Here is a 26,804-nt window from a genome sequence, read left to right as displayed (position 1 = left end):
AGTAGTGGCCAGCGGTGGATAATACTTTGAATCATAAATGTGTAACCAGTTTTTTACAATGAAGCCTCGAATTTCGGAAAAAAAACCGGCGGAAGCAAAGTTGTACACATAATAATATAATTATTTCTTGCATTATTATTCATAGATATGTTGCAAGCTGCGTTATTGTGTACAGTCACATATATTATATTGATGATAATCTTACAGTACACGCACACACAATGTTCTTTGAAATGTGATATGTGCTACATAATTGAATTTTATGGCAATTACGTTTATTGTTAGCAATAATAACAAAAAGCTGCAAGATAAAGCAAAATTAATATTGATAATAGTTAAGCAAACAGAGAAATTATATAATTTAATATAAACATTCTAATTATAGGTTAAATGACATGCGAATAATTGGTACTTATAATACGTATGATGAATATATGTAACACAATAATAGGATGTATCAGGATATATCTTAAAATATACAGTTATACATGTACTGATTATAGAGTATCACTATATTTGTTCAGAATAGTTATTAAAAATTACCTGCCAATTCAAACAAGCAGTTGAACAGCTCACTGCAGTCACTAGATTGTATTTTGTTCAATAAAAATAGAATCTTACTTGTGGAACTTCGCTAATCGCTCTGTGACTAAAAATAGTTCAAGGAAACATAACAAATCAATCACGTCACGAATGCATGGAAAAGTCAATATATATATACATGCATATAAATAAACTCCAATTTCATAAAATTAATAAAAACATTTTAATCGCATAAAATTAAGCATACAATTAAAAAAAATAAGCTTGATGTAATAAAACTCCTTACAAATCTTATTACATCACAGAAATAAGTTAATATATCAATTATAACATAATTAATTATACAAACTTTTTTTTTTTCATTTAGAAAAATCAGGACAGTGTTCTCATGCATTAACTTCAGTGGAACTACGAAGGGAGTAGCAAGTAATTTAGTTCCGTAACTTCGTTTATTAATGCCGTTACAACGCCACCTGAGCCAGGTACAATTCCGAGCTCGACATTAAAAGCCGGCTCGCACGATAATGCGCAGCCCTCATATCGCACGTGTCTAAAAATTGCCGTCTAAATCGCGCTGCTTCATTGGGAATTTATAAAATTGTATCAGTCCAGATATTAATTGGCTCGACCGAGAGCTAAAAGGAAATAAGAACAAATTTCCCTTTTCAAGGTATAATTCTCGTTGTAAATAATACAAACAACATGATCAGATCACCGTTCCAATTCTTTGGTAACATACTAAAGGTGGAGCTAAATTTGAGAATAGAGGTCTTACGCACTTGTAAAATTTTGCTCGCGAAAGAAATTAAATAACGGATCTACATAACGCTATATAAACATCTTATTATTATTTACATCACTGGCGAGTTGCTCCTAATAATTGTGTAAACTGCTACGTTTCGCCGAGCACGATCTAACGATGCTTGATCAAGGGGACAAAAGAGAGGGGGAAATATATATTATAATTTTATATATATATATTATTATTATTATTATTATTATCATTATGTTCGACACGATGTACGCGAATAAAATCGATTAGGTCTGGAAAATAATATACTCTCCGACGAAAAATTAATATTACATTACGTCTAAGAATCTGCCTGAGTTTGCACGCACCTTACTGCATACTCTGCGTACTGCGTGTTAACGGCGACTGAGAAATATTCTCACGACAGGTACATAACGCGAAGTACTTCGAACAAATGTTTTATTGTAGTAATGTGGCAACGGCAGCATCGAAACTTATCTCGTCCCGCGTTATAATATCGTCGCATTATCACAATGGTTAGTTCAAATAACGATACCTCCCCGCCATTCATAATATGTGATATTCTAAAATGAACACTCGTCATGAGAAACTTTCCGGCACATGTCACTTAATAATTTGATCCTATGTACGCAGGCTTAAGTTAAGGAATGCGCGGCTTAACGAGAAGCGAGAGATGATTTAGCATCGGAGTTAAAGTAGATCTATTCTTTGTAACTAAACTAGTGTACACTTATACTTAAAATGACATATATTTAAATTTCGCGAAAGCAAAAGTTTTAGTATAGCGACAAAGAACAGACCTCGTGATTCCAGTTACGTCGACAAAATTCATAAATCCCCAAAAAATTCTGCCCGCACACATGCAATACCGTCATACACGGTGAATTTGCCTCCGCTATGGAAGAATATCATGATACACGTGATGATTCAGAAAAACTCATGATTTGATATAATTGTCTTCGTTCTGCTAATATGAAAAATTGTGATAATTACTTTTGGGAATTGTTAATGTACTCTGCTACGATCGTTATATTAGTACATCTAAGGTAGCACACATTAGTTCGCAGCGATGAGGATCGTTTGCTTGAATATCAATGATTCACAATCCATGATCCGATGATCTATCGACGACACATGTAATGCGTTGCAAGCTGAATTATACAGAAAATCACGCTTATCCATTCCGTCCGTAGGCTAGCCATTGACTGGCATCGGTAAAGGACATTGCACTTGCCACACAATCAGGTGACTCTGTTCACCATGCTCTTCGTTGCTGACTACAGTAGTTGATCGATCCATGCTTTCCTCCGTCTCCTCTCCATCACCTGGAAGATAATTAAAATGTAAATATTATTAGTAACGAATATGTACTTAAATGAAAGAAAACAGGCATAAATCGTATTTTCTACAAGACAATGCATGATAGATGGGAAAGCCCAACCCCCAGAGAATAAAATAAATGATATATTATCGCTTTTGAGAATATTAAATCCTTTTTTCGTATACTTGTTCTTGAACTTTGATGTTTGCACATATATAAATATGCAAGCAATCTATAGAAATCTGAGATACCCCACAGTCATATGCATTTGATATGCACAAAGATTATAGGAATAATGTTGTTAGTCGAACTTTGTTCTACCGTGCAACAGTGCGAAACATTGTTCTGTTAGTAAAGGATGCACCGATTAATAGTGATATTTGTCAGGACAGAGAAATGCTCTTTAAATTGAGATACAGAAATCGGCACACTTCTTGCTTCTCTCTGGGGGCATACCTGACCATCTGCCACACAATTAGGTGTGTTGCCACATCACTCTCGTCTTCAGCTTCATCTGCTAAAATTGTAATAACTTATTAAACTCAAATTTAAATCATCCACATCTTTAATAACTTCACTTCATATAATAAAAAATAATGAAAGTTTATTTCATTTTTTCATAACAGTTCGCATGTTTTCAGAGTTTCATAATTTTTTAGGAAGACAATATACCTTGAAATCATTACAAAAATTTACTTACCCACTCTGAAATCGATGTATCCCTCACCACCAGAAAGAACAAGCATCGCAGGTTGTGTTCCGTCCGTTACCGCACTCTGACCACCATGACCTAAAAACAATTTGATTCGAAGTTATTAACCTTTTAAGAAAAATCTCAATAAAAAAATAATAATCAACATATAGTTAATAGCGATCATTGCAAAACTGACCAGGTACAGCGACGAACATCTTCACAGCATCTCTGTGTCCATGAAAACTAAGCTGCGCATGAGCCATGCTGCAATAAGGTACAAAACTTCCTGGTGTGACGCCTCGTTCCGACGCGAAGATCCTGACGCCGACTCCTGGTGCATCGCTTTTGTTGTTACCTGTCTGCGCTCTGGCTACCGCCATTGAACCACCCGCACCTGCAGTACCCAAATGTTGTAGAATTAGCGAGTGTCATTAAGAGAATGTCATGCTATTTTTTCACTTACTTTCGGATAATGGTACTGAGATTATCACTCCGTTACCAGTACCAATCCACAGCCTATTTGAGGAAATAAGTAGAGCGGTGATTCGTACGAAGGAGAAGCCAAGTTTTCCTGTACCGAGCATTTTACTGACGTACGGCTCTATATCAACGTCTTGGAGATGTTGATAGGTGTGAGCGTGATAGAGTCTTAACGTCGAATCGAGCCTGATGCTGACCCACACACCGTCACCTAGCCACGCTAACTGCCGTACTTGAGATTCTTTGCGAGGATGTGCGTCCACTGTGCACTGTAAAATAGGAAGATCCATTTTATTAAATTATTAAACTTAATTTTTATTATTTTAATGTACATTTTTTAAAGCATCATTTCAATTCTATACCTCGAGCGTCATTGAAATAGGATCGATCACGTGAATCTTGTTTCTATAGCCGCACCATACTGTTTTTCCGCTGACTGCACTCATGCATCTAATAGAGTGTTGAGGACTACCAAGTGTAATCACATGGTACTGAGATAAATCCCACTGTCCATCTATGCCTCTGCGAAATATCGTTACAGTTCCATCTGCTAAAGCGACTAAAACTCGGCCTTGCACATGTCTAATGAGAAGAAAGATTTCATTACTCTTTTATCAATAAAATCTTCTAATTAGGACCACAGCAACAAATTCTTGCTATGATCTGTACAATCCAAAAAAGCTACATACACAATAGCTAATGCTGCATCTCTGAGCTTCACCGAGTGTAAGCACATCGACCATTTAGCAACGGCTGAATGAACGAAAACTGCACCGTTTTGAGCTCCGAGCCACATGGTCGGTTGTATGGACGACATCTTTTCGATGGGTGTTTCTTCCACGATTTCCTCCTTCGCCTCTTCGTTCACGGCATCTTTGTCGTTCGATCTCAAAGAAGACACTTCAGCGTTGCATCGTACAAAGTTTACTTTTCCTAAGTTTGCGCTTTCACTATCTATACTTTCTAGACTTTGCGGTTCATTCGTGGAGTTCTGATCTGTTTCAGCAGATTTTTCAGTATTTTCGTTTGCCTGATCCTCTGACTGATTATCAGATTCACTTTTATTTTTATCGCCGGCAGTTTCTGTGTCTTGATGATTCTTCTGGCCGATTTGCTCGACGTTCTCATTTCCGTTTGTGACATCCTCGCAGGCACCGTTGTTGTTCTCGCTATCGTTTATCGTGCCGTTCGAATTGCGAATCGAGTTCTCATTAGAGAATTGTGCGTAATCGCTTTCTTTGGCACCGGGTACGCTCGCGATGCAGAGTAAGTGTCCCTGACAAACATTAAACACCTCCAGAACGTCCGCCGGATTGTTTGCATCGATTACCGTGACCTTAGACATCTTCTGCGTCGAGGTGCAGATCCAGACGAGTGAGCTGAGCTGTTGCTCCCACCGTTCCGCTTCTAGCCGTCGATTTTCACTCTCTTGAAGCTCTTTATCCAAATGCTCGACAGCATCTTCAGCCTCCGTCTTCGCGTTACTTGTTTCCTGAGCCTCAGCCGCGTAAAACACACTTCCGCCGACCATGCATCCGCCATCACGCGTCTTACCGCTGCTCAGATTTACACCGGCACCGCACCAAATCTAATAAAAATGACGGTAACATTCACTCATCGACTTCTCTTCATCAAGAAACGGCAGAATGTAACATGTACCTTCATGCCTGGCTCGGTTTCTTGCAGGGGTCGACAATACACTGGAACTGGGACAGGAGGTTGCCTGACGGGAGCACTTGGCTTCCCCGGTAAACTCCACCCGTAAGCTTGCAGACGACCATCCTCCTTTTTAACGTGCGCTCGCACCTGACGATACTGTTCTCTTCGCTCACTCGCGCGTCTTGCTACGAGCTTTTCGGACGATCTGCAAAGATGACATGAATGATATGTTAATAATTATATGTTAATGAGTTTCGAGCAAGAAGGGAAAGATCGTTGCAACTTTTCTGAGTTAACAAATGGTAAATTGTGATTGTTGACTGTCCGTCTGATCATCCATTTCACCATACACATCCTTCGACCATTTTGGTTCCATCTCCATTGATTCTCACAGTCGACAATAATCTTATTCTTGTAAATTTATTGTTATAGAGGGTATGTTAGATATGGATATATCTATAGGCTTTCTATTGTTCTTAGAATCTGATGTTGAAGCGGAAAGTTAGAAGTAGAGCGGAACAGATTTACCTGCTGACCAATAAGCACCCCACCCGAAGCCAGAAAAACCAGGTATCTCTTGACAACGCCACGAGGGAGAGGCAAGGACGAAACCCGAACAACAAAAAGACCAAAAGCGCAGTAACAAGAGTGAAATAAAGGCCAAGTTTATAACGTTCAAAACTTCATTTATTTCTTTCGATCAATAATGATCGCATGTTATTATTTTTTCCAGAAATTGTACAAATTCGTAATTACAAAATTATGTATATCTTTTTGTTCAAACACTATTACTGTGAAAAATTGATCTATCTATCTATGGTTTAATTAGTGCAATTCTTGCACTTTTATGAGCAATGTATACATCATTGTGATATACAAATCATGCTAAAACTTTATAATAAAACTTGATTAACGGGTAGTTTGGTAAAGGAATTTAAAAATAGGATTCAAATATAGTAATCAAAATAAAAAGGGGAAGAAGAATAATCTTGATGTGTCATATAAAACTCTACGTTTATTTATCATTTTGATGATATATACTCAGATCCAATAAAATTTTTATCTTTAGATATTTCTTGAAAGCCAAAAAAAGATTATACAGAATAAAGCGAGAATTTGTTAATACATATACATCAATGCGCGCAAACTCGATAGAAAACAGGCTAAAATTATTCAGAAAAGACTCACGTCTTTTAGCGCAATTGAGACTAATATCGTGAATCGTGACAAAACATTATGGATCCCAACTGACCAAAGAAGATTCTAATCTGTAAAGATGAGCAATTCAGAAAGACATACTAAATTTCTTTTCTATAATTCAGCCCCACATGAATTATAAAGTAACATTACCTTTTGTGTGTTCATCGTTATAATTTTGATAATAAAAGGTTACGCTTGTGTGCTGAATTGCAGCCTGCATATAACACTACGTATTCGCGAGAAATATTCTCCTTAGAACAAAATGAACTCAGGCTTGTTAAATGATGATCAGATAGAAAGAAAGTATAAAATGACGAAGAAAATAAAAATAAGATCTAATAGATTAAAATTAGGCAGGATTCGATGTGTCAAGTCGATGTAACATATCTACGTGCATGTAGTAAAATTTGATTGATTTCTCACATGGTGTCTCCTTGGTCGAGAAAGTCTTGGCGACTTTTCAACGTACGTCTACGCATGGCGTCCAGAGGTGGTGCAGGGACGACTTGATTCGCTGGTGCACTGTACCGCACGTGCGGTAATGTGTGTGTAGAACGCACTAACGTCCCTCGATCAGCTGGGCCTGTGAAAAGATTGCTAAAACTGAAGCAACGAACGGATTAATCTTCTTCTAGTTTATTTTCTCCTTATTTTTGTGTTTGGTGGATATTTATTGTTGATACATACAACTTCCACACTGAACCTTTCCCACCCGAGATGCTGGAAGGATCGGTCTTGCTGGCTCTTATCATCTCTGTCCACCTGACAGCTTCTTGGAGTTCCATAAATCGTTCCTTATATTGATTTCGTTCCATGAGCACTCTTGCCATCTCCACGCGTGTAAATCGTTTTCTTTGAGACAGAGGTACATCTTCTTCATCATCGCTTTTTGTCGCTTTAGCTGCCGCTTCCGCTTCTTCCTTAACCTTCTTCAATTCTTCCTCGAGAGAGGCAATTCGTTGCCGCAATCGCTCACGCGCTTGCTGTAAACCTCGAACTTCTTCTCGTAATATTTCTTGTTCACTATAATGTTAGAATTTCTAATAATATCTAAATTATCGTTATATCGATATTGCAATAAGAAAGATTTAATAATGACCTACCTCGTCAATTCATCCACTTTGACAATTAGATCATCCTTGACAACGTTAAGCGCATTTCTATAAGAAAATATCTAATGTTAGACTATAGTACACAAAGATATGTTACTTTTGCAGGATTGAGAAAAAAAATTACAGTTATTTTTAGAAAATAACTCCCAACTTTTGTACTTTATTAATAAAATGAAAAACTTACTTTGTTGCTAGCAATTCATTGTTCTCCATAATAAGATTTTCTACTTCTTTTCCCATGCCTGTAAAAAAATAGATAAAAATATAACAAACAGTAAAACAACTTTTTTTAATAGAGACCAAAATACATTATCGTTTGTTAAGATTTATATTAAGAGTAATAGAAAATGTAATCTCTATTTTTTAATTATAATGTTACAGCAGTTAATTAAGAAAAATGAGAAGCAGTGTATATCTATTGTAATTAGAAGTCTTAATTTTGTTTATAAGTGATGTTATATGGAAAGTATGTTCAAGAATGATTGTATTGTTAATAGATCTGATATTAATTATTTTAAAAAATGTATATATATATATATATTGTATATATCATACGAAAAAATATTATTAATAACGTATATCTTACCAAAGAAGTTGTCATTGACTGTAGTTGATGATAAAATTAGTGTCATGCATCGCATGTTGAAAGTACGACACGAGCCAGCATAGGAGGGCAAACAATGAAACACAATACAAAGATAATATAAGTTAAAGAAAACTATTAATTCAAAAGATGGATAAAATTATAAACGAATATATGGAATGAATAAATATATATACATATCGCAAAATTGTGAATATATATCGAACATACCTGACGAAGCATATTCTCCAGGATGTACTAAACTTCCTAAAAATGGAATGAATAAATATATCAATTTATTTTTCAAAAAAAATCGAGCTTTAACATTATATTTCCGTGGATATATTACCAGTAATATCTGCACCCTCGTCCATTTCGCCCAGTGCATCAGCATCTTGAAAGCTTAGTTCTTGATACAACGTATTACCACTTCGTTGTTCTCTTTCAGTTCTGCTTCTACCACTTGGCGTAGTCGCTAACTTCTCTATACTTGCAGTTGGAGTCGTTGGCGTTATTAAAGTTGGCGGGACTTCCGTTTCCGGACTTTCGTCTGTAACAATATATTTCTAACATAAAATCTCGCATTTCAAATCGGAGTTTATGAGATTTATTATTAAATATACAACATACGTCTAGATATAGCTGTAGTCTTGTTCTCTTGTACTGGTTGATCAGTTAGTTGGCTTTTGTCGGATGTTTCAATAGCAGCCTCGCTGCTACTATCCAACATTTCAGTTCTCAAGTTAACGACATTTGGTACAATATCTTCTTGAACATCTTCGGCATTTATACTAGCTTCCAAACTCTGAAAGCCATAACTAAGCGGCCCGGAACTACGCGACATATGAGCAAGTCCAAGGGAAGGTAACCGCGATGGTGCACGGCTGGTAGATACACTCTCTAATCTTTCTGTGCTACCAACCAACATTTTGGTCCTCTCCATGTAATCGACATGGGTCTTGAATAATTCGGTATATCTGTCGTGCAATCGGGAATACTCGCGTTTTAATTCAGCTTCCTTCTCTTCGAGTCGACCAACTAAAAAGAAATGTGAATGTTTTTCAATAATAAGCGTAATCTATATATGTATACATATACATATGAAGCAATTTTGGACATGGACTGGACATTTATGGAATATGCTTCACATTTTTGTGTAGTAAACATGTGATATTCAACACAAGAAATCAATTCAAAGCAAGAAATTAATTTAATAATTTAAATAACAAACATTTGAATGATGTAAAAAAAATTCATGACCCTTATACATATCAACAAAAAGTATAGTCAGATAATAAATCTTTATAACAGCATTATAAATAAAACTATATTTGAAATATGAATATAACGAATAAAAAAATAATTAATGAACAAAGAACAATAAAAATGCATAGTAAACCTGCACTCTATGTTCCTCGCAATCACTATAAGAGAGTGATATATAGAATGAATATAAACAAAACATAAAGCACAAAAAAAACAAAATCTTCTACTCTACTGTAAAGGGAAGATCTGTGAACGGGTAGACTGGAAACGTCAATGGCATTTGTACCGTGATCATGAGAATTTTTAGTCTTCAGTTCCAGCATTCTTACGATAGATTCCAAGCTATCAATTTTCGACAGAAGCTCCTTTCTCTCATCCTCGGAAACATCTTCCAGTTCGAGAAGTTTCTGGTATAAATATATTCACATTATATTATAATTGTATTGTTATTTCACACACATATACCAAAAATTTTTAGATTTAAGATTACTTAATTTGAAAAAAAGTAGTAATCACCTGATCTGATGCTTTCCTCAATTGCTTCTCCCTTTCGTACTGCGTGACAAGCTGTTCATTATCTTCTCTTAATAACTCTAGTTCGACTTCACGTTCTTGATTCTCAGTATATGATATATCCAAACATTCTAACACATTGACTAGCAGAGGCATCAAGTCTTTCACTACATCCTCATCATATCTCGCTATCATCTTCTCGAACTCTTGATAGATGCTGCCTGCCAAAGATTGTACTTTCTCTGACATGACAACATGGCTATCCTCATGCGTGCCATAGACCGTTTCTTGATCCATTTTGACCAGTGTTTTGTATATTTATCTATCTATCTATATACCTGTAACAATAATATAGAAAAATATTGTATGAACATATTTGTAATAGAGCAAATTCATCACTATTGACTGAGTTTCATGTATACTGGCAAGACTCAGTAATATAACATGCTCAGTAATATAACATGCAGTAATAACGTGCTTTTGAGTTATATTATTGCTTAGCAACATCTAATCGTTTAAAATATTTTATAAATATAGGTATAATAATGATTTAGACCAATTTATTAAAAAGTTTTGCAAAGTATCTGCTATAAATTTTACCAACAAAATGCCAGAAGAAATTTAATAAAATTTATTAACAGAATATGACAGCAAATTGATTACAGAGGCAACATTGACCATTTCATAATCATAAGATGATATATATTTCATGATTAAGAAATGAGATTTTATTTGGTTTCTAATGACAGTTTACTGTTAGATTATGTCTGCACACTCTGCTAGAACATGAACTAAATATGATTGCATTTGATGCTAATATTCTGTTGAAATCTAGGCAAAGCGGAATCATGTAATTTGTAATTATTTAAATGGAATATGCCATTAAAATGATTACAGGATAACAGATCCTGCTCAAGTCTACAATCAATCTGTTATCATACATTTTTATTTCTCTGCTAGCATTCTGCTAACAAAATTTATAGTGAATATTTTGCAAAATCTGCTGACGATAGATTTATCTATTTGGAAGTATATCAGCAATTTGCCTGCAAATTCAAATAAGTAGAATATTATGGCAAGTTGACATCTATATTAAGCTTATGTTTTGCCAATCTGCTATAATCTGACAGCAAATTTCCAATGGAAATCAAGCAAAATCGTGTCATTCTGTAATCATTTAGATATAATAATTCCATGTAAATGATCACATAACAACTCTGCTTGATTTCTGCTGGCAATCTGCTGACAGATTGTGATGAAAAAATACGAGTTTAATGTGAACATAGTTAATGCCAATGTACTGCAATATTCTGCTCAAGTCTGCTAGCAAATTGCTGGTATGCAGTCAACATTTTGCTTCCTAGGAAAAGAAAATCATTTCAATATCTCAAGATACCCAGCAGTATCAGATCAAACAAAAACAATATAGAATGATTAATTGCACTACTCAACTCTTTGGACTTGATACAATTACGTTGCACTTTTCACAGCCAGTTCACAAACGGATCCTGGACCACGGGACGTCGTCGAAAGCGTTAAAGGGCGCAAAGAGGTGCGCGTCTCCGTACGTGGACCATCAAGAGCGTTGGTCGGTGAGCTGTCGTCCATTCGCCAGACCTGCGAATGGCCGGAAAAACGACTCGGTAGCGGTCCACCGCGATCGACGTTCGTCGGCGGGTCGAACGTCAAGCGCATAACTCCGCTTATAACCTCCTACGTGCGACTCCGTCCAAGACGTCGCGCGAGAGCAGCGAACGGCAACTCGACGCGCGGCCAGCGCGGTGTCTCATTGCATTACCTGCGCGTCACCGTCCTCTTTCTCTTTCCTATCGCACGTCTCTCGTCGTGGACTCACCTTGTCCACCTCGTGCGCCACTCACAAGCCGCACGCGCGCACGTACGGGTCCGATCGCTAACGGTCGCGCGTGACGTTTCGCAACCACCGCCACGGGCGAGAGATTACGCTTTTTTTTTCTTGTTCTTCTCTTCGAGTCCTTCGCAAACACTCGGCATGACAGTCGCGCGACACGACGAATGACGACTGTCTATCTCTCTCTCTCTTTCTCTTTCCGCGTAATAAATCAACACAGAATTCGGAGCACGACTGTCAATCGACGACGATAGGACAGGACCAGTTGGGACCAGTCTTTACACCCCGCGAATTCTTCTAGCTGTTTTTCGCCATCCAGCGATTTGCTGTCCCCCTCGACCCCGATTGCAACGTGTTCGGAAATAGATGCCCGACATCCCCGTCCGCGACGATCAGCGACGACGTTGCCTTCGCCTACTCTCGGTTCACTTCCGTTAGGTGGCCGTGGCGTCATTCGACAACTACCATCGCGCTTGGACACGCGGTTGATAGGCTCGATAGCGCATTTATCATCGACTGACATGAATCTACGTGGCGTAACTGAACGCAACCACGATCAGTTAACCGATCATGCCGTCGCACTGATATAGCAAGAGATCTATATCTATTAAAAATATTTTTCTTACGCAGAGATATGAGCGAATTAAATAAAACAGGAATGATTTTATATTGATCCAACATTGCTTGAAAGCGTTCCAAACAAACGAATTAGATGAGCTCATAGCAATTTATTTATAATCATATCATATACAATAATAATTTAAAAAGCTTCTTTTAACAGAAAATATGAAGAGACAAAGATATTTTTATATTATAAGAGTATCACATAAGTTAAAAGAGAAAGAAAACCAAGTATTACATGCAAATAAATTACACTGTGATTCTATATTACGTTACATATTCGATACAATGTCATCGTATTACACTATTATACAAAATGTTCGGAAATTCAACCGATAAATTTTCAGAGATCGTTGGGGGCACCAAAAAGATCATTTTTTGCAAATGGACCTAGAGTCGTTTCATCGTTACGGCAGACAGTGTTTCAAAAAGATCCAAGAGCTGATCTAGCTACTGATCTTGCCTAAGGTAATCTCGACTTTGGCAACACCATCCAAGGTTAAACTCATGAGGGGTCAATAAATAGATCTTTTTACATCCTATAACTTTTTTCTGAAACAATTTGTTATAAAACTTATAATTTTTTAAATATTTCGAGATTCACAATCTCTGAAAGTTTGGTTGAATTTTCGAACACCTCGTATAATATATTATCATATATTATAGTAATCACATATTATAGTAATTATATTATACTAGTATAGTATAATATTAAGATGCGTCCAGTTTATTCAACCAAACCTTGAATCGAATCTAGAAATGAGCTTTGAGCCAAGTCTCTTGACGAGTACCATATGCATAAGTCATAATGCTAGAAATTGATCCGAAATCTCAGATAAAAAAAAAGAATTTACCAATTACACTGGTCATATAATCAAATTGTTATAATTTGTTAATTTTTTCTCTGTCTAAGATTTCAGTCGAATTTTTAACATTGTGAACACAAAGCTTTAATACATAAAACAGGATACTTAAATACTAAGAAGGATCGAATAATGTTTGTGTCACCAAGTAAGTATTGTCATGCTACTTATCTGGATAGTATAGGCGAGATAGTTTACTGCATCCATCCTAGCACTAGTCTACACAAGTGTCTGCCACAAGTAGATTTTAGGACTTTGCAAACAAATATCACATCCTTATATTCTAAGAAATGTGATCTAACTATTGACCTTTATATTATAGGACTTGCTCCGAAAGGTAGGTATCGACAATTAAAAAAGAATTGAAACCATAGAATGAATCTGTAGTAGTTGAAATGCTTGTGACACTCACAAGGCTTAACTCGTAGCTCGTCTTCAGGTTCGGCTAAATAATTTGGACCTTTTTAATGTATATACTATTATATAATAATATAATGTCAATATAATATTCAATATAAACCTATGATACATGAGTGACTCAACTTCTGTCCAGAATTATGGTAATAACAACGAAATTGTACTTAATCTCAATTTAGGTTTCTTTCTTGAAGTACTCTCCCCTTCATATATTGATACTCTTTCCATTTTGACAACAAAACTATATCTGCACAATAAATGTCTTTGAGTTGATGTATTAGAACCATCACTCAGTGAAGATTATCAGCTTCGTCTTGGCCATTCCTGGCTTCTGCATATCATATATTTAAGTATTAAAAAAATATGTTAGGCTTGCAAAAAAACGTTGTACAATTTTTAAAGGCTTAATCCTTCCTTCAGTTAAACTTTTATTGAGTAGCACTGCTCAAGCTTGCATATCCAATTCATTCCATATTGCTATTATTTTATAATCATATCTCGTTTCCATACCAGAGGGAACTTCTCTACTTCTTCTACGAGATGCGAGAATTCGGTACGCCACCGTTTCTTGAAGAAATAAATTCCAGATAAAAATTGAACCGCCCATGTAATTAAGTGATTAATCTAAAATAGTGCTGATTTCTAATTCTGAACATTAACTTAAAGTGTATTACTTCGATCGAAATAAAAAAAAAAGGCAATAATGTATAAACGCCAAGATATTTCAGATCAAAATGTCCAGAATTACAAATTGCATTCTAAAGTGTAATAGCAATACGGTAATTACAGTTAGCATAAACAAAATATTAATTAGTAACGTCCGCGATTGCCACTATTCCAGTTTCCACCTCGGCCGCGCAAACCGCCCATGGCGTATCCCCTGTTGTTGAAACCTCCTCTGTAACCGCCGCTGCGGTTATCATTAAAGCCACCACTATGTCCGCCGTAGGATTCGTTATTCGAGACTGGGCCGCGGAAACCTCCATTTCCTCGCATCAGTTTTGGAGGTGTGTTATAATTAGCACGAAAACCGGTTACGTGTCCTCTCGGGGGTCGCGATGATTGTAAACTACTACTGGTTATCGGCTCCAGCTCGTGCCGACAAGCATTCATGTTGCATAATGCTTTAATCACACTTAGTACCTGAAAAAAAAAAGTTTTATTACTAGCGTTTTCAAAGTTACATTAGAAAATGTCCTCTCCAAAGAATATTTTATATTATATGTTACGATATAATATATGTTACGTTTTTGGAATCCATATTATCTAACAAATATTATAGAAAAAAATTGAGAAAAGAACAGAGAGAAAAGAACTACTATTTAAAGTATAATAAAAAAGAGAGATGTTAAAATAATGTATAAACAATCTTATATTTATCAAATAAAAGTCTATATAAAAATAGAAGCAAAATTAAAGCAAAATTGTTATTATATATGGTATAATAGTTTCAATATATTTTATTCCAATTAAAAATATTTTTTGTTATTCAGAAATTTTCCAAATTTTTTAAGAACTCTAGATCTTATTGAAGGCTCCTAGTCAATTTTAAAATATTTTTTACAAGAATGTTTATTATGTATTTTCTCACTTCTGATATTGTGATCAAAGATAATAATGGTTAGTGTGGCCAAGAGTTTTAATATAAAATTTAATTAAAAAATATATAAACCTTTTGCATTAACTTGATATATACATATAGATTAAAATTTCAAACAAACAAAGAAGAACAGCCTATAACGGTCAAAGCTGGATCACAGTGCTTATTATAATTATGTGTAAATTTTATATACTACATATGTAGTTTATCATCTTCATATTTAATATGTAATTAATCAAGTAAAATTTGTGATATTACTGTAGTATTTATGCGTTATGTTTGAAAGTTATCAGCGCGCAATTATGAGGGGACTACATAAGTAGTCCCAAATTTTTAAATTCAAAAGAATTTAATATTTATTAAAATTTCAAGTTCAATTTATACCTTTTCTTCAGTCGGACTCAACTCTAAAATCGTTTCTGGATCCTTGGATGCTCGAACTACAAGACTTTCCAAAGCTGGTCTTAGAGCAACAATAGCTGCTGCATGTTGCGGATTCATATCCAAGTTGATCCAGTTGTCCAGTCTAATCACACCATCTATATATTCTACTTTTCGTGATCCGAATAGTAATAGATGTATAGGTGATACCATAGTCATTTGTTTGCAAGATACAGCTCTCGTACGAATCTAATAAAATAAGATGTAGAGAGTTATCGGAGCGTGAGAGAAAGATGTTCATAGGTAGAATTTATCTATACAGCAAGCATATCAAAAGTTTGAACATAAAATATCGTATGTCTCCATTTTAGACATTGCGCTGTTTAAATACCTTTTCACCAAATACGAAGAACGGGAATGGAAAGTTTTGCTCGAAATTGCTGCAATTCACCGATGTTTTGTGAATCAGCGCAGCCTTCGATTCTGTGGTAAGAACTTTCCGTTTCTCCTTGTGATAGCACACATTGGGATATAGGCCCATGCATAATAGCGCGGTGATGGTGTCGAGACGCGGGTCCGCGCTTGCTTGATAATTTAATGGCATGGGGCACAGAGTCTCCTCGGGAAAACCGGAGCTTTGCAATAACGCTTGTAGTTGATTCTGCACATACCGAATGATAAAAGTCATTATTGCGAGTATATAAAAATATATGTAGCATTATTAGCGATATCGCAATTCTACCGACCTTAGCTTCCCAAGTAATTCGTAAAGTTGGTAAACTCAGGCTCTTTGAATCGCAGAACGTCTGTTCTGCCCATTCGCCACCTGTTCTCGCTTCCTCCCATGCTTGAAAAGCATGAAACATTGCGACATGGTCGCTAAACCTAGCACCAGCAAACCACTTCTGCTGAGCAGTCAGCCTTTTCATATCCGGACCCATGTTGTATACCTCAGGGAAAGTGGTGCTATTCGCGGCCATCGTCGAGAGCGCGTCACCCACGCGGAACATACATCCTAGGATCATCATTTTTCCTAGCCGCGGTTCTATAGGTAAACGCGCCAGAATTTTGCCGAGAGGCGTTAATTCGTCGTTTTTATCCAAGCATTTCATTTCTACGTACATAAAAATACAAAAACAAAGTTTTAGAATTAATTGATTATAGAAAAAGAGAAAGATAAAAAGTATATACCTCTTAATACAACTTCTGCTTCAATCACGGCGTCAATGGGAGGCGGCTCGATTGCTTTCGACAAGAATTGACCGATATTGCCTAATCTTAACAGCTTGATACTCAACGCCAGTTCGTGCAGAGGCGTCCTAAACATTTCTGGTGTCATATGTTCGTCCATCTTATCAAATCGAGCTTTTGAGCACAAATGGAAACAGAAACCGGGTCTAACGCGACCTGCTCTACCCTTGCGTTGTTCCAGATTTGTTTTACTGGCCCAAACAGTTGCATAATTAGTCATATTATTGTGCGAAGTGAATAGCTTCATTTTGGCCTTGCAAGAATCTATAACGTAGACAATATCGTTGATCGTGATCGAAGTTTCTGCAATATTTGTGGACAAAATAATCTTCGTTACAAATGACGGGACAGGATCAAAGACTTTACGCTGATCTTCTCTCGGTAATTGCGAGTGTAATGGGATAATAAGATAAGACGATCCGCCAAAAAGAGTATGTTGTTGAAGGTGTTTCATCAATGCGAATATCAAATTCCATCCAGGGAGGAAGATCAGCACAGCACCTGAAATATCTTGTACTTTAATGTACGTAAGTAACGCTTCTATTAACTCAAAGCTTATCTCTTTCTCTGTCAGCTGTCCCATAGCGTTCTTTGTTTCATTAGAATAACCAGTACTGATGACTTTATTCAGGTTTTCTTCCGGTTCTGCGTCCGGTATTGGTAAATCGTCTGATTCCTTAGATTTACGTTTTCCAGAACCTGTAGGCGGATAAAATTTTGTCAGCTCAATACAGTCCTCCAAGAAATATTGCTGAACAGGATACGATCTGCCGGGAATCTCCACCACAGGACATTTGTTGAAGTATTCGCTAAACAATGTTGTATCAATTGTAGCAGACATGAGGATGATTCTAAGATCGGGATAGAGATGGATCATGTCTCTGAGCACCACCATAATGAAATCCGAATTGACATCTCGTTCGTGAATCTCATCAACTATAACGTGCGACACTCCTCTAAGGCCACCTTCCAGCTTTCTTAAGAGTACACCCACAGTGCAAAACATTATACTGGCATAGGGTCTCGGTAAGTACGACTCAAACCTCACAGAATATCCGACTGACTGTCCCAGAGACTCGCATCTCTCGACGGCAACTCGGTCTGCCACAGATACGGCAGAGATTCTTCTAGGTTGAGTGACAACTATACTGCAATATGCACCTTGGCCAGATGCGATATAATCATCCAGAATGAACTGGCAAACTTGCGTAGTCTTACCACATCCCGTATTACCACGTATGATAACAATCGGATTTTCGTTAACTACATTCATGATCTCGTTTTTTTTGTTGAAAACGGGCAGATTCGATCTTTCCTTGATGCTCGTCTGTATATTAACATCCTGCTGCAGCTTATCTCTCTGTTCGTTTAATAAATCTTCTGACAACTTATCCAAAGATATTGTTGCTAGTGGTCCTTCATCTATATTACATCCAGTCCATGGATTCCAATTCGGCTGAGGTGGTGACCAGCTTACAACACCGGCAGGTTGCGGTACGGAAGATATGAAATCATCCAAAACTTGATTTGTCAACAAAGATACGCCAGCAGTTGCCGTATCATTTTCATCTTTCGGTGTAGTATTAGCTTCTTTTGCAATTAATGGCTATTTTAAAGTTTGTATTTTTTATTATAAATCTAATTAGATATCTTGATACACACACGCATGCACGAACGCATAAAATAAGAATAATCAAAATGATTAATACCTGTTTAATATCAATTGGTTTTATATCCAAACTTGTAAGAACATCATGGATCTGATTCTCAATTTCTGGTGAAATTTTTACAGGATAAGCTTTCATCTGTTCCGTATCCTTATTTTTTTTTAATGTACCACTAAATGCTTCAATTACTCCTAGATGATACAATTGGCGAACAATAGACAAAGCACAACTTTTTGAAGCAGTTTGTTTATTTGATCCAGTTTCACGGCCGGTTATACCTGAAGTATTAAAACATTAAATAATTATTATGTTCTTATATAATATGATTAGACACATTTAAATAAATTGAAATTAACATACTTCGTGCAAGTTGCTTAATATAAAGTGACATTTCTGCCATAAAACTCCTGTAAAAAAAATTTCTATTATAGATATTATAAAATGTATTATATATGTTATTAATATAATTAATAATTAAGGGAACAGTGTGAAAGAAATATATACATAATTAACATAATTTGAAGAATATAACAAAATATTAAATATTTAAATAATTGAATAAGATATTTATTGTACATATATTAATTTTACTTATTAAAAGATCAATAAATTAATCTTATTTTATTATTAGTAATTTCTTATAAAATATGTTGAAACAATGGGGCATGTAAAATAATTAAATTTATTTCTTGTGATAACCATCTATATCAAAGATAAACTTTTTGTTTCACTTATTCCCTCAATTAATTACAATGAATAATGACTCACCATTTGAAGATGTCACAGATGACCACATTGGAGTACATTGAAGAAAGATTCTTTATGTAGTTGCACCAAAACCATTATTAAATCATTTTAATAAAAGTTTTGGTTTAACGTATTTATTATTTGTGCAGAAGAGAGTCATCGTTGACTCTCTTGCACTAGCTTTAGATATAAACGAGCAATATACTCCAAAATGGCCTTGTCAAATCTTAAATGGTACAACAATCAGCAAGCAATTGTATATAACAGTAAAACATATAAACTGAGCTATACACTGTATTGTAATGCCATTCCAATGTTCTAGAAAAACTCCATTTGCAAGACTCCATACCTCGTATGATCCGGACCAACCGGAGTATATTTGTAATCTGCATTAATTTTGTTAGTTTGCATAAACTGATGAAGCTTGGACTTGGCATTTTCTATCGTCCAATTTCCATGTATCCCAGAATTTACATCAACGTCTTCTGCATCTTCCACTTTCTTTTGATCAGCCAGTCTATCTATGTATGTATAATTACTCTGGCCACGTTCATTGTACGGCCTGTATGCTTGACCAATGTCATTCGGTCCCATGCCTCCTTGAAACACCGATTTTACTGGCGTTAAAACTTCATTTTTCATAGTATCTGCTAACATTGTCGCCGGCATCGCAGGATCTTTCGGTACATCATTTAAATTCACGCAATTTGTGCGTACTAAATAATTGACATAATCTCTCGCAGCATTTCCTTGCGCGTCCTTCTTGTTAGTCGAATTTCCTGCACCGACATAATCGAAGCCAGGTACTCGTAACTCGCAGAGGAAACGTTGCCTATGCTTGGGTCCTGTGAAACGAAATAATTCACACACTCCATTTCGACTAATCTGAACGGAATAATATTTATAGATATATTTACCTGTTGGTCTAACATCAAATTGCGGTTCTTTGCCATTTTTCGCACACCATTGATGGAAGAAGGATTTTATATCGCCCATTTTTCGAGTCTTTCGTCAATACTCTCAGGTGCTAACGTTCTTCTCTCAGTCTTTAGTAGTTCAGTCTTCAATGGGCGCATTCAGCAGAAAAGAGCGCTACGAGAGCGCTCGCTGTTATTGGTATATTCTTCCAGATTTAAAATTCTGATTGGATGATCTAGAAGAATACACCAATAACAGCGAGCGCTCTCGTAGCGCTCTTTTCTGCTGAATGCGCCCAATGGCACACGACCGTCACGTCCAGAACTAACGTTCTTCTCTCGTATATAACATACAATACATATAAAGAAAATGGTTGAATTGTTGAATATTCACAAAAGGTTATCCATTGCTCATAATGGCGGAAACTATTATCTCGACCAATCAGAAATTCAGCTCATTTGCGGCGCGACTATTCAAACATGAATAAGGCAATTTAGCCATTTTTAATATATAATTTAATATAAATAAAAAATACTTTGTTAATATTTAATACATATTTGTTATAAAATTAATGAAAGTAATAATAATAATGTGATAACATATAAAGTAATAAACGACACAACACGTTAAACACAACTTTTTTTTAATAACAAAAAAACTTGCAAAGAATTGCACATGTTTTTTTTCTCTTGCATAATTGTTTCGTTTTAATAAACTGTTAATACAGCGGAAGCGTATATATGAAGGAATAATAAATGTCAATACAACAACCGTTTCGTATTTCCGCTTATATTTCTAAAAAAAAATAATGACAAGAAGAAATCGAGAAACTAACAAAACGTCGTGAGTTAATTTAATCTAATCTAACTCAGGGGAGAGCCATTTAACATTACAAATGCTTTTACCTTCGTGGACCAATTAGATGAAAGAATTCTTTGTTAATTCATAAAACTCGCGTTAGTCCAACGAAGGTAAAAGCATTTGTAATGTTAAATAGCTCTCCCCTAAGTTAGATTAGATTAAATTAACTCACGACGTTTTGTTAGTTTCGCGATTTCTTCTTATCATTACTTTTTTTAGAAATATAAGCGGAAATACGAGACGGTTGTATTGACATTTATTATTTCTTTATATATACGCTTGCGATGTATTAACAGTTTATTAAAACGAAGCAATTATGCATGAGAAATATCCGGCATTAACTTCTGTTTATTCATACGTCAGCTGATTGTATAAAAAACAATCATTTCTGCAAAACTTGAAACTCGCGGTTAGCTCAGTATCTGAGAATAATGGATTAAAATGGATTAAAATGGATTCAAATTTTCAGAAATACGGATTCATGAATGTTAAAATGAATCCTTTTCAATCTAAATATGTTTTTATTCATTTATAGGAATTGCATGGAGCATATCTGTATACTTTTCAATCCAAATACGTTTTTATTTATTTATAGGAATTGCATGGAGAGCATATCTGTATACTTTTCTATCATAAAATAATATTAGCTTTTTCAGTGCGTTTGTGACCACTGTTCAATTCATAATTTTGAATAGGAAACGCAGTTTTTCAATCCAGTTGTATCCAATTGAATTCAATTGAATCAAAAAAAAATTTCGCTGTTTAAAATACGAATTCGAATAGACAAAATCCAATCCATTTTAATCCATTCTCGGATGCTGATATTACATATATGGTAGATTTTGGCAACCAATCAAAAGTTGCGACCACATTGTCCTATAACTTTTATGTATATCTATCTATAGGAACACTACCTTACAACAATTTTTCAACAATTAGTCTATTTTCTTGCACTAGAACTCTTTTTCTCGCTATCAACAAATATTAAACATATGTCTGTTTCATTTTAAGTTCCAAAAGTGTCTATTAGTTAAACCTTCAGCCACAAAAAAACAGACATACGCCGATATTCATAGGCCGGTATTCATAATCAGTTCTTATATTCAAGACTGTCTTAAGTTCAGTCTTGAAGAGTTACGAACCAATCAGAGGGTCGCATTAACATCTTACGACATACCTTAAGGCAGTCTTAATATAAGAACCGACTATGAATACCGGCCTTAATATCATATGAAAATAACATGACAAATCTAATTTATATTTTGAATGATTGATGGTTATGGAAATATACACATTTTACTTAATTTCGTTTTAATTAAGTATCATATTTAAGTGCAATTAGTTTTAATTAATTTTTTTAAGTATTTTTATTTTACTATTTTAGTGAATACATAATTAAAAAATTTTAATACTTTAAAAATAAAATACATATCAATTTTAATTAATTATTTATTCTAATGTTACTGCAACAGTAATAACATGTTTTGTTAAGAGACGAAATTTTTACAATTTAATGAAACATTTTTAAGGTAATATTCTCTTTAAAAAACAATTATTTAATACATTTCGAGATAGTTATATTATTAGGAATTAAGTTTCCTACATCGTAAAATATTTAAATATGCAAAGACTTATCAAGTCTTTTCCGTACATTACAGAAATATTATTCGCACTTACACAAGTATTTTAAAATTTATAAAAAAAATATTTGTACAATACTAACTTATTAATAAATCGTAGAGATGTGCGGCAATAATAAAACCTATAATCTACTTAATAAACTACAGCTGCGAATAAAAATTGCATCAAACTACATTCCTGTTCGGAGAACGGAAAATATTAACGTACTTTTTTATACTCTGATTTTAGCGTTAAAACAGATCACATGATCAAAATTGATGCGTCAATTTGAATTATGTTATCTATGCTAAAAATAAGCGTTGAGCATCAGCATGAAAAAGCACTTTTATAAGTAATGTGCGCTCTTTTTTTTTTCTTCTACTGAGTATATTATATTAGCAACGAAACACTACCGTGTTTCCAGATTAACTTAAACTAATCTCAACTGTACGTTTAATACTGAAAGCAATAGATTTTTGCATTCCAATATCACCAAGCAGTAATGTACATCGACAAGCAGTAACATATTCGATTCCTATTTGTATTTTATATGATAAATAGAGATTCAAAATACAAATCTTTAGCACGATTAGAAAAAATTTCGATTAAATTAGATTTTTCAGGTCATTCTCATAAGCGATAAAATTTATTATGTTATTAATCTATAAACTTGTGAGATGCCTGCAAAGCAAAGTTATATTGTTTAATGACCTATAACGATTACTAACAAGTAATAATTAATATGCATTCAATTTATTGTCATAATAATAAAATAATAGACGTTTTGACTTACTCAACTCATTCGTTTTTTACTTAATAAAGTTCTCGTCAATCAAACAAAACATTGGTTATAAAGTATTTTATAGCAGTATGATGCTGATCAATTGAACAAATATTCTATTCTTTACAAGTAATCTGTCAATACTGACGTAACTTATAAAAAAAATCGCACACATTAGGGATAGGTACAAATCATACGTTTAAAAATTATTCACAATTTATATCAATTTCTATGATTTAAATGTTTATGTGTAAATAAATTGATATAATTATTACAAACACTGAGGGTGCAGTCCCATGGAGCGTATCGCGGATTAGCGGATCGCCAATCACAGAATCGTTCTGTTAGATTTGCTTGCAAAATATGTAAACAGATCTAACAGGGGTACTTTCCAGCGAGGACGGAATCAGACACTGTGTAACACAGAGAATCGTTTCATCCTTGTTTAACATAGGCAAACAATAAGGATGTAATGATTCACTGTGTTACACTGTGTCTACTTGTGTCGTAGCTGGAAAGCATCCAGAACGATTCTGTGATTGGCGATCTGCACCCTGAGGAAGACTTAAGTCAGTACGTCTTTATCATCATTTAATTGTATACAATTATTAAAGGACTCTCAAAATTAAAAATTAAAATATTCCAGTTAAAAGGCTTTGAAAGTAACAGTTAAATAAATTTTGCACACAAACTTCCAAATATATTATATATAATTTATATTTAGGTTATATTATTACAAACTTTCAAATGTTTCAGTTAGATTTAGATTTCATCATCCTCAACGAAATCACAATTTTATTATTGTTATAACAATAAATTATATTCATATTAATTATTACTTGTTTCTGCTTGTCATAAACCATTAAATAATGTAATCTCGCTTTATTATGATATAATCTAATAATATAAAAATTGTAATATTATGTTATAAAATATTATATTATGTCAATCTCGTTTAAAAGATAAAAGGCAAGTTACTCGGAGCTGTTGTTAGTTTTGGGGTGTTAATAACTCGAGGACTGTGCGGCGTTTTGCGTGTGGAGAGGGGAGTGTAAGATGATGTTGTGGAAAGATGTTTCCTTAACGGTTTCATGGGTGTTCGTACTGGAGTTTTGTTGACATTGATCTTATTGGAGCTCTTTAGTATCTGTTCTGGCAACATTGAGCTGTGCAATTCTTCTCTATCCGTCATATGGCCCTGAAACTGATTATATGTTGTATCTGTGATGCTGTTGACAGGTGACAGTGATTCCTTCCTTTTCTGTCCACCTTTGGAAGATCTGCCCGTTTTCTGACCAATCTTTGGAAGTTTTCCACTCCTTCTGACTTTGGATACAATGATAGTAGGCTTATTCTTGTCAGCATTTTTATTTCTACGTTTTAACGATGAGTTGGGAGATGGACTGAACAGTTTGCGTTTTGATAATGGTCCTCTGTGTATGCTCAAGTGAGACATACCTGGCGTACGCTTAGAACTATTTAATAAAGGCGATTTTTTAATTGATTTATCTTTCGCCTCTTTCCTTGCCTTTTTCTTCGATTCTCTTTCCAGAGTGACACTTTCCCAACTCTCTGCTAAAACATTTTCCAATGATGTGCCATAAATAGTAAACATCTTATTATGAGTAGCCTCGTAATTCTTGATCAATTTCCTCAATTCTGTTTCTATTTTTGGTAGTTTTCTTTGTATAGCATTGCGTTCTTTTTCTTCCATCAACAATTGGCCTCCGCGATTGTGATAACGATCGGGATTGTTTGCTCGCTGAAGCAAATCCTTAACTTTTGTTATCAAACTTTCGCGTTGCTCTAGAAGGTCAAATATCGTTCGATTATCGTTATAAAATTTGCGAAGTCTCTCCACTTCTAACTCATGTAACGTCAAAAGGTCCTCTGTGAATGTGTTAGAAAAAAATGGTGCAAACGTGTTTCTTTCTGTTTCACAGTATTTGCACAAATCCCATAAATTCAGCAGGTCATATCTGATCTGTGTGACATATTTCAAAATATTTTCTTTTCTTTTTTCCTTACAACGCTTTATTTCTGCTGCAAGAGCATTTACAGTATTAGTATTATAACCAGGATGTCTTTCGAGGAATGATTGACAAATATCAGCAGGTTCATCAAGATAATTCCATAATGCCAATAAATCTTCCTTCATTTTTTGGATATAACATTTTGTGTCTTCCATTTGCACATTCAATTCATCCTTATATTCTTTCAGTTTTGTCATATTATTCACACTCAGCACAAACTCCTCGGAATTGTTGCAGATTAATTCTACAAATGGCGAAGATGGAGATATTCCCAAATCATTCATCATTTTGATTATGGAACAGCGTGTATCTGTAAAAACATTCTCTAAATGTGTCTTTTCAATCTCTTGCTTTTGTAGATAAAGCTTAAAGCTCTCAAGATCTTGCTCTGTAGGTATAACGTTCTCGATTATGTTTAATGCTTTACATCCGAGCTTCTTGCAAATTTCTTGTTCCTTCAACAATAACTCCTTGAGCATTATGATGCGTTCTTTCTTTATACACTCTAAATTTTGTAAATCTGTTTGAAGAATTTGTTCAACTTGGTACAAAGGGACATGGTCATATGTTTTCGGTACTATGCCCATTTGTAATTCTACATACAATGATGTTGTTTGTTTCAACAGATCTTGTATATTAGAAAATAACAACTGTTGCTTTGATTCTGCTTCAGCGACCATGTCATTTAACAATTCTTTTACATGACTATGCGCTTGTACATAATATGTTGTTCGCATATCCTTGGTACATCCAATGCCTTCCCAGGTTCTCTGGAGATTATCGAATGCCTCTTCAAGTTCCAAGACTATGTTTTGCACGACAGGCTTCCACTCTGGTTGATCGGCCATTATTTCTACGTCTTTATTTTCTTCGAAAAAGAATAATATCCAAGTTAAGAGTACGGCTCAATACGATTGTTATAAATTGTGCATCGTCGCATACATACCTCAATCTCTACAAAGTGTCGATCTATTGCACGAAAAAGATTCACACGCGTCACTTTTGCCAAGAAACGACGCCACAATAAACGC

The 26,804-nt window shown here is 35.0% G+C and overlaps 3 protein-coding genes across 5 annotated transcripts; all 3 read right to left on the bottom strand.

Moving 5' to 3' along the window:
* Positions 1 to 931: 931 nt before the first annotated feature.
* On the bottom strand, positions 932 to 11,650 carry syd (JNK-interacting protein syd). Of its 2 annotated transcripts, XM_018550502.1 has the most exons (19): positions 11,596 to 11,650; positions 10,147 to 10,481; positions 9,917 to 10,037; positions 8,995 to 9,402; positions 8,714 to 8,914; positions 8,596 to 8,631; positions 8,368 to 8,385; positions 7,966 to 8,023; positions 7,773 to 7,829; positions 7,357 to 7,692; positions 7,093 to 7,272; positions 5,470 to 5,674; positions 4,500 to 5,398; positions 4,173 to 4,392; positions 3,794 to 4,079; positions 3,527 to 3,724; positions 3,337 to 3,426; positions 3,093 to 3,153; positions 2,572 to 2,640 (listed from the first exon to the last, which is right to left on the bottom strand). In XM_018550502.1, the coding sequence occupies exons 2-19, from the start codon at positions 10,438 to 10,440 to the stop codon at positions 2,637 to 2,639; spliced, it is 3,672 nt and encodes a 1,223-aa protein (XP_018406004.1). In that variant the 5' UTR covers positions 10,441 to 10,481; positions 11,596 to 11,650; the 3' UTR covers positions 2,572 to 2,636. The 2 variants fall into 2 exon arrangements, with proteins under 2 accessions (XP_018406003.1, XP_018406004.1); XM_018550501.1 differs by lacking the exon at positions 3,093 to 3,153 and having other exon boundaries at positions 932 to 2,640.
* A 3,057-nt stretch (positions 11,651 to 14,707) lies between these two features.
* Positions 14,708 to 20,593, bottom strand: mle (dosage compensation regulator mle). 2 transcript variants are annotated; one of them, XM_018548899.1, is made up of 9 exons: positions 20,478 to 20,593; positions 19,910 to 20,405; positions 19,174 to 19,220; positions 18,856 to 19,091; positions 17,087 to 18,752; positions 16,642 to 17,009; positions 16,287 to 16,556; positions 15,899 to 16,144; positions 14,708 to 15,057 (listed from the first exon to the last, which is right to left on the bottom strand). In XM_018548899.1, the coding sequence occupies exons 1-9, from the start codon at positions 20,554 to 20,556 to the stop codon at positions 14,725 to 14,727; spliced, it is 3,741 nt and encodes a 1,246-aa protein (XP_018404401.1). In that variant the 5' UTR covers positions 20,557 to 20,593; the 3' UTR covers positions 14,708 to 14,724. The 2 variants fall into 2 exon arrangements, with proteins under 2 accessions (XP_018404401.1, XP_018404409.1); XM_018548907.1 differs by lacking the exons at positions 19,910 to 20,405; positions 20,478 to 20,593 and adding an exon at positions 19,582 to 19,608.
* A 4,099-nt stretch (positions 20,594 to 24,692) lies between these two features.
* On the bottom strand, positions 24,693 to 26,804 carry LOC108781737 (protein regulator of cytokinesis 1). The gene is made up of 2 exons (XM_018549806.1): positions 26,720 to 26,804; positions 24,693 to 26,641 (listed from the first exon to the last, which is right to left on the bottom strand). Exon 2 carries the CDS (start codon positions 26,619 to 26,621, stop codon positions 24,696 to 24,698), a length of 1,926 nt encoding a protein of 641 aa, XP_018405308.1. The 5' UTR covers positions 26,622 to 26,641; positions 26,720 to 26,804; the 3' UTR covers positions 24,693 to 24,695.

The sequence above is a fragment of the Cyphomyrmex costatus genome, unplaced genomic scaffold, assembly GCF_001594065.2.
Source record: "Cyphomyrmex costatus isolate MS0001 unplaced genomic scaffold, Ccosl1.0 scaffold123, whole genome shotgun sequence".
In the NCBI taxonomy this organism is placed as follows: domain Eukaryota; kingdom Metazoa; phylum Arthropoda; class Insecta; order Hymenoptera; family Formicidae; genus Cyphomyrmex; species Cyphomyrmex costatus.
The sequence above is the reverse complement of the archived record's forward strand: the minus strand, read 5'-3'. Positions and strand labels throughout refer to the sequence as shown.

Excerpts from the sequence above, each read along its gene's own strand:
- LOC108781737 (XM_018549806.1), bottom strand. The coding sequence starts at position 26,621 with ATGGCCGATCAACCAGAGTGGAAGCCTGTCGTGCAAAACATAGTCTTG.
- syd (XM_018550501.1), bottom strand. The coding sequence starts at position 10,440 with ATGGATCAAGAAACGGTCTATGGCACGCATGAGGATAGCCATGTTGTC. Across the intron at positions 7,273-7,356 it reads AAAGGTTCAGTGTGGAAGTT|TTTTAGCAATCTTTTCACAG; the intron begins GTATGTATCAAC and ends TCGTTGCTTCAG. Across the intron at positions 4,080-4,172 it reads CTATTTCAATGACGCTCGAG|TGCACAGTGGACGCACATCC; the intron begins GTATAGAATTGA and ends CCTATTTTACAG.
- mle (XM_018548899.1), bottom strand. The coding sequence starts at position 20,556 with ATGGGCGATATAAAATCCTTCTTCCATCAATGGTGTGCGAAAAATGGC. Across the intron at positions 19,221-19,909 it reads GTTGGTCCGGATCATACGAG|GAGTTTTATGGCAGAAATGT; the intron begins GTATGGAGTCTT and ends TTTTTTTTACAG. Across the intron at positions 19,092-19,173 it reads TATTAAGCAACTTGCACGAA|GTATAACCGGCCGTGAAACT; the intron begins GTATGTTAATTT and ends TTAATACTTCAG.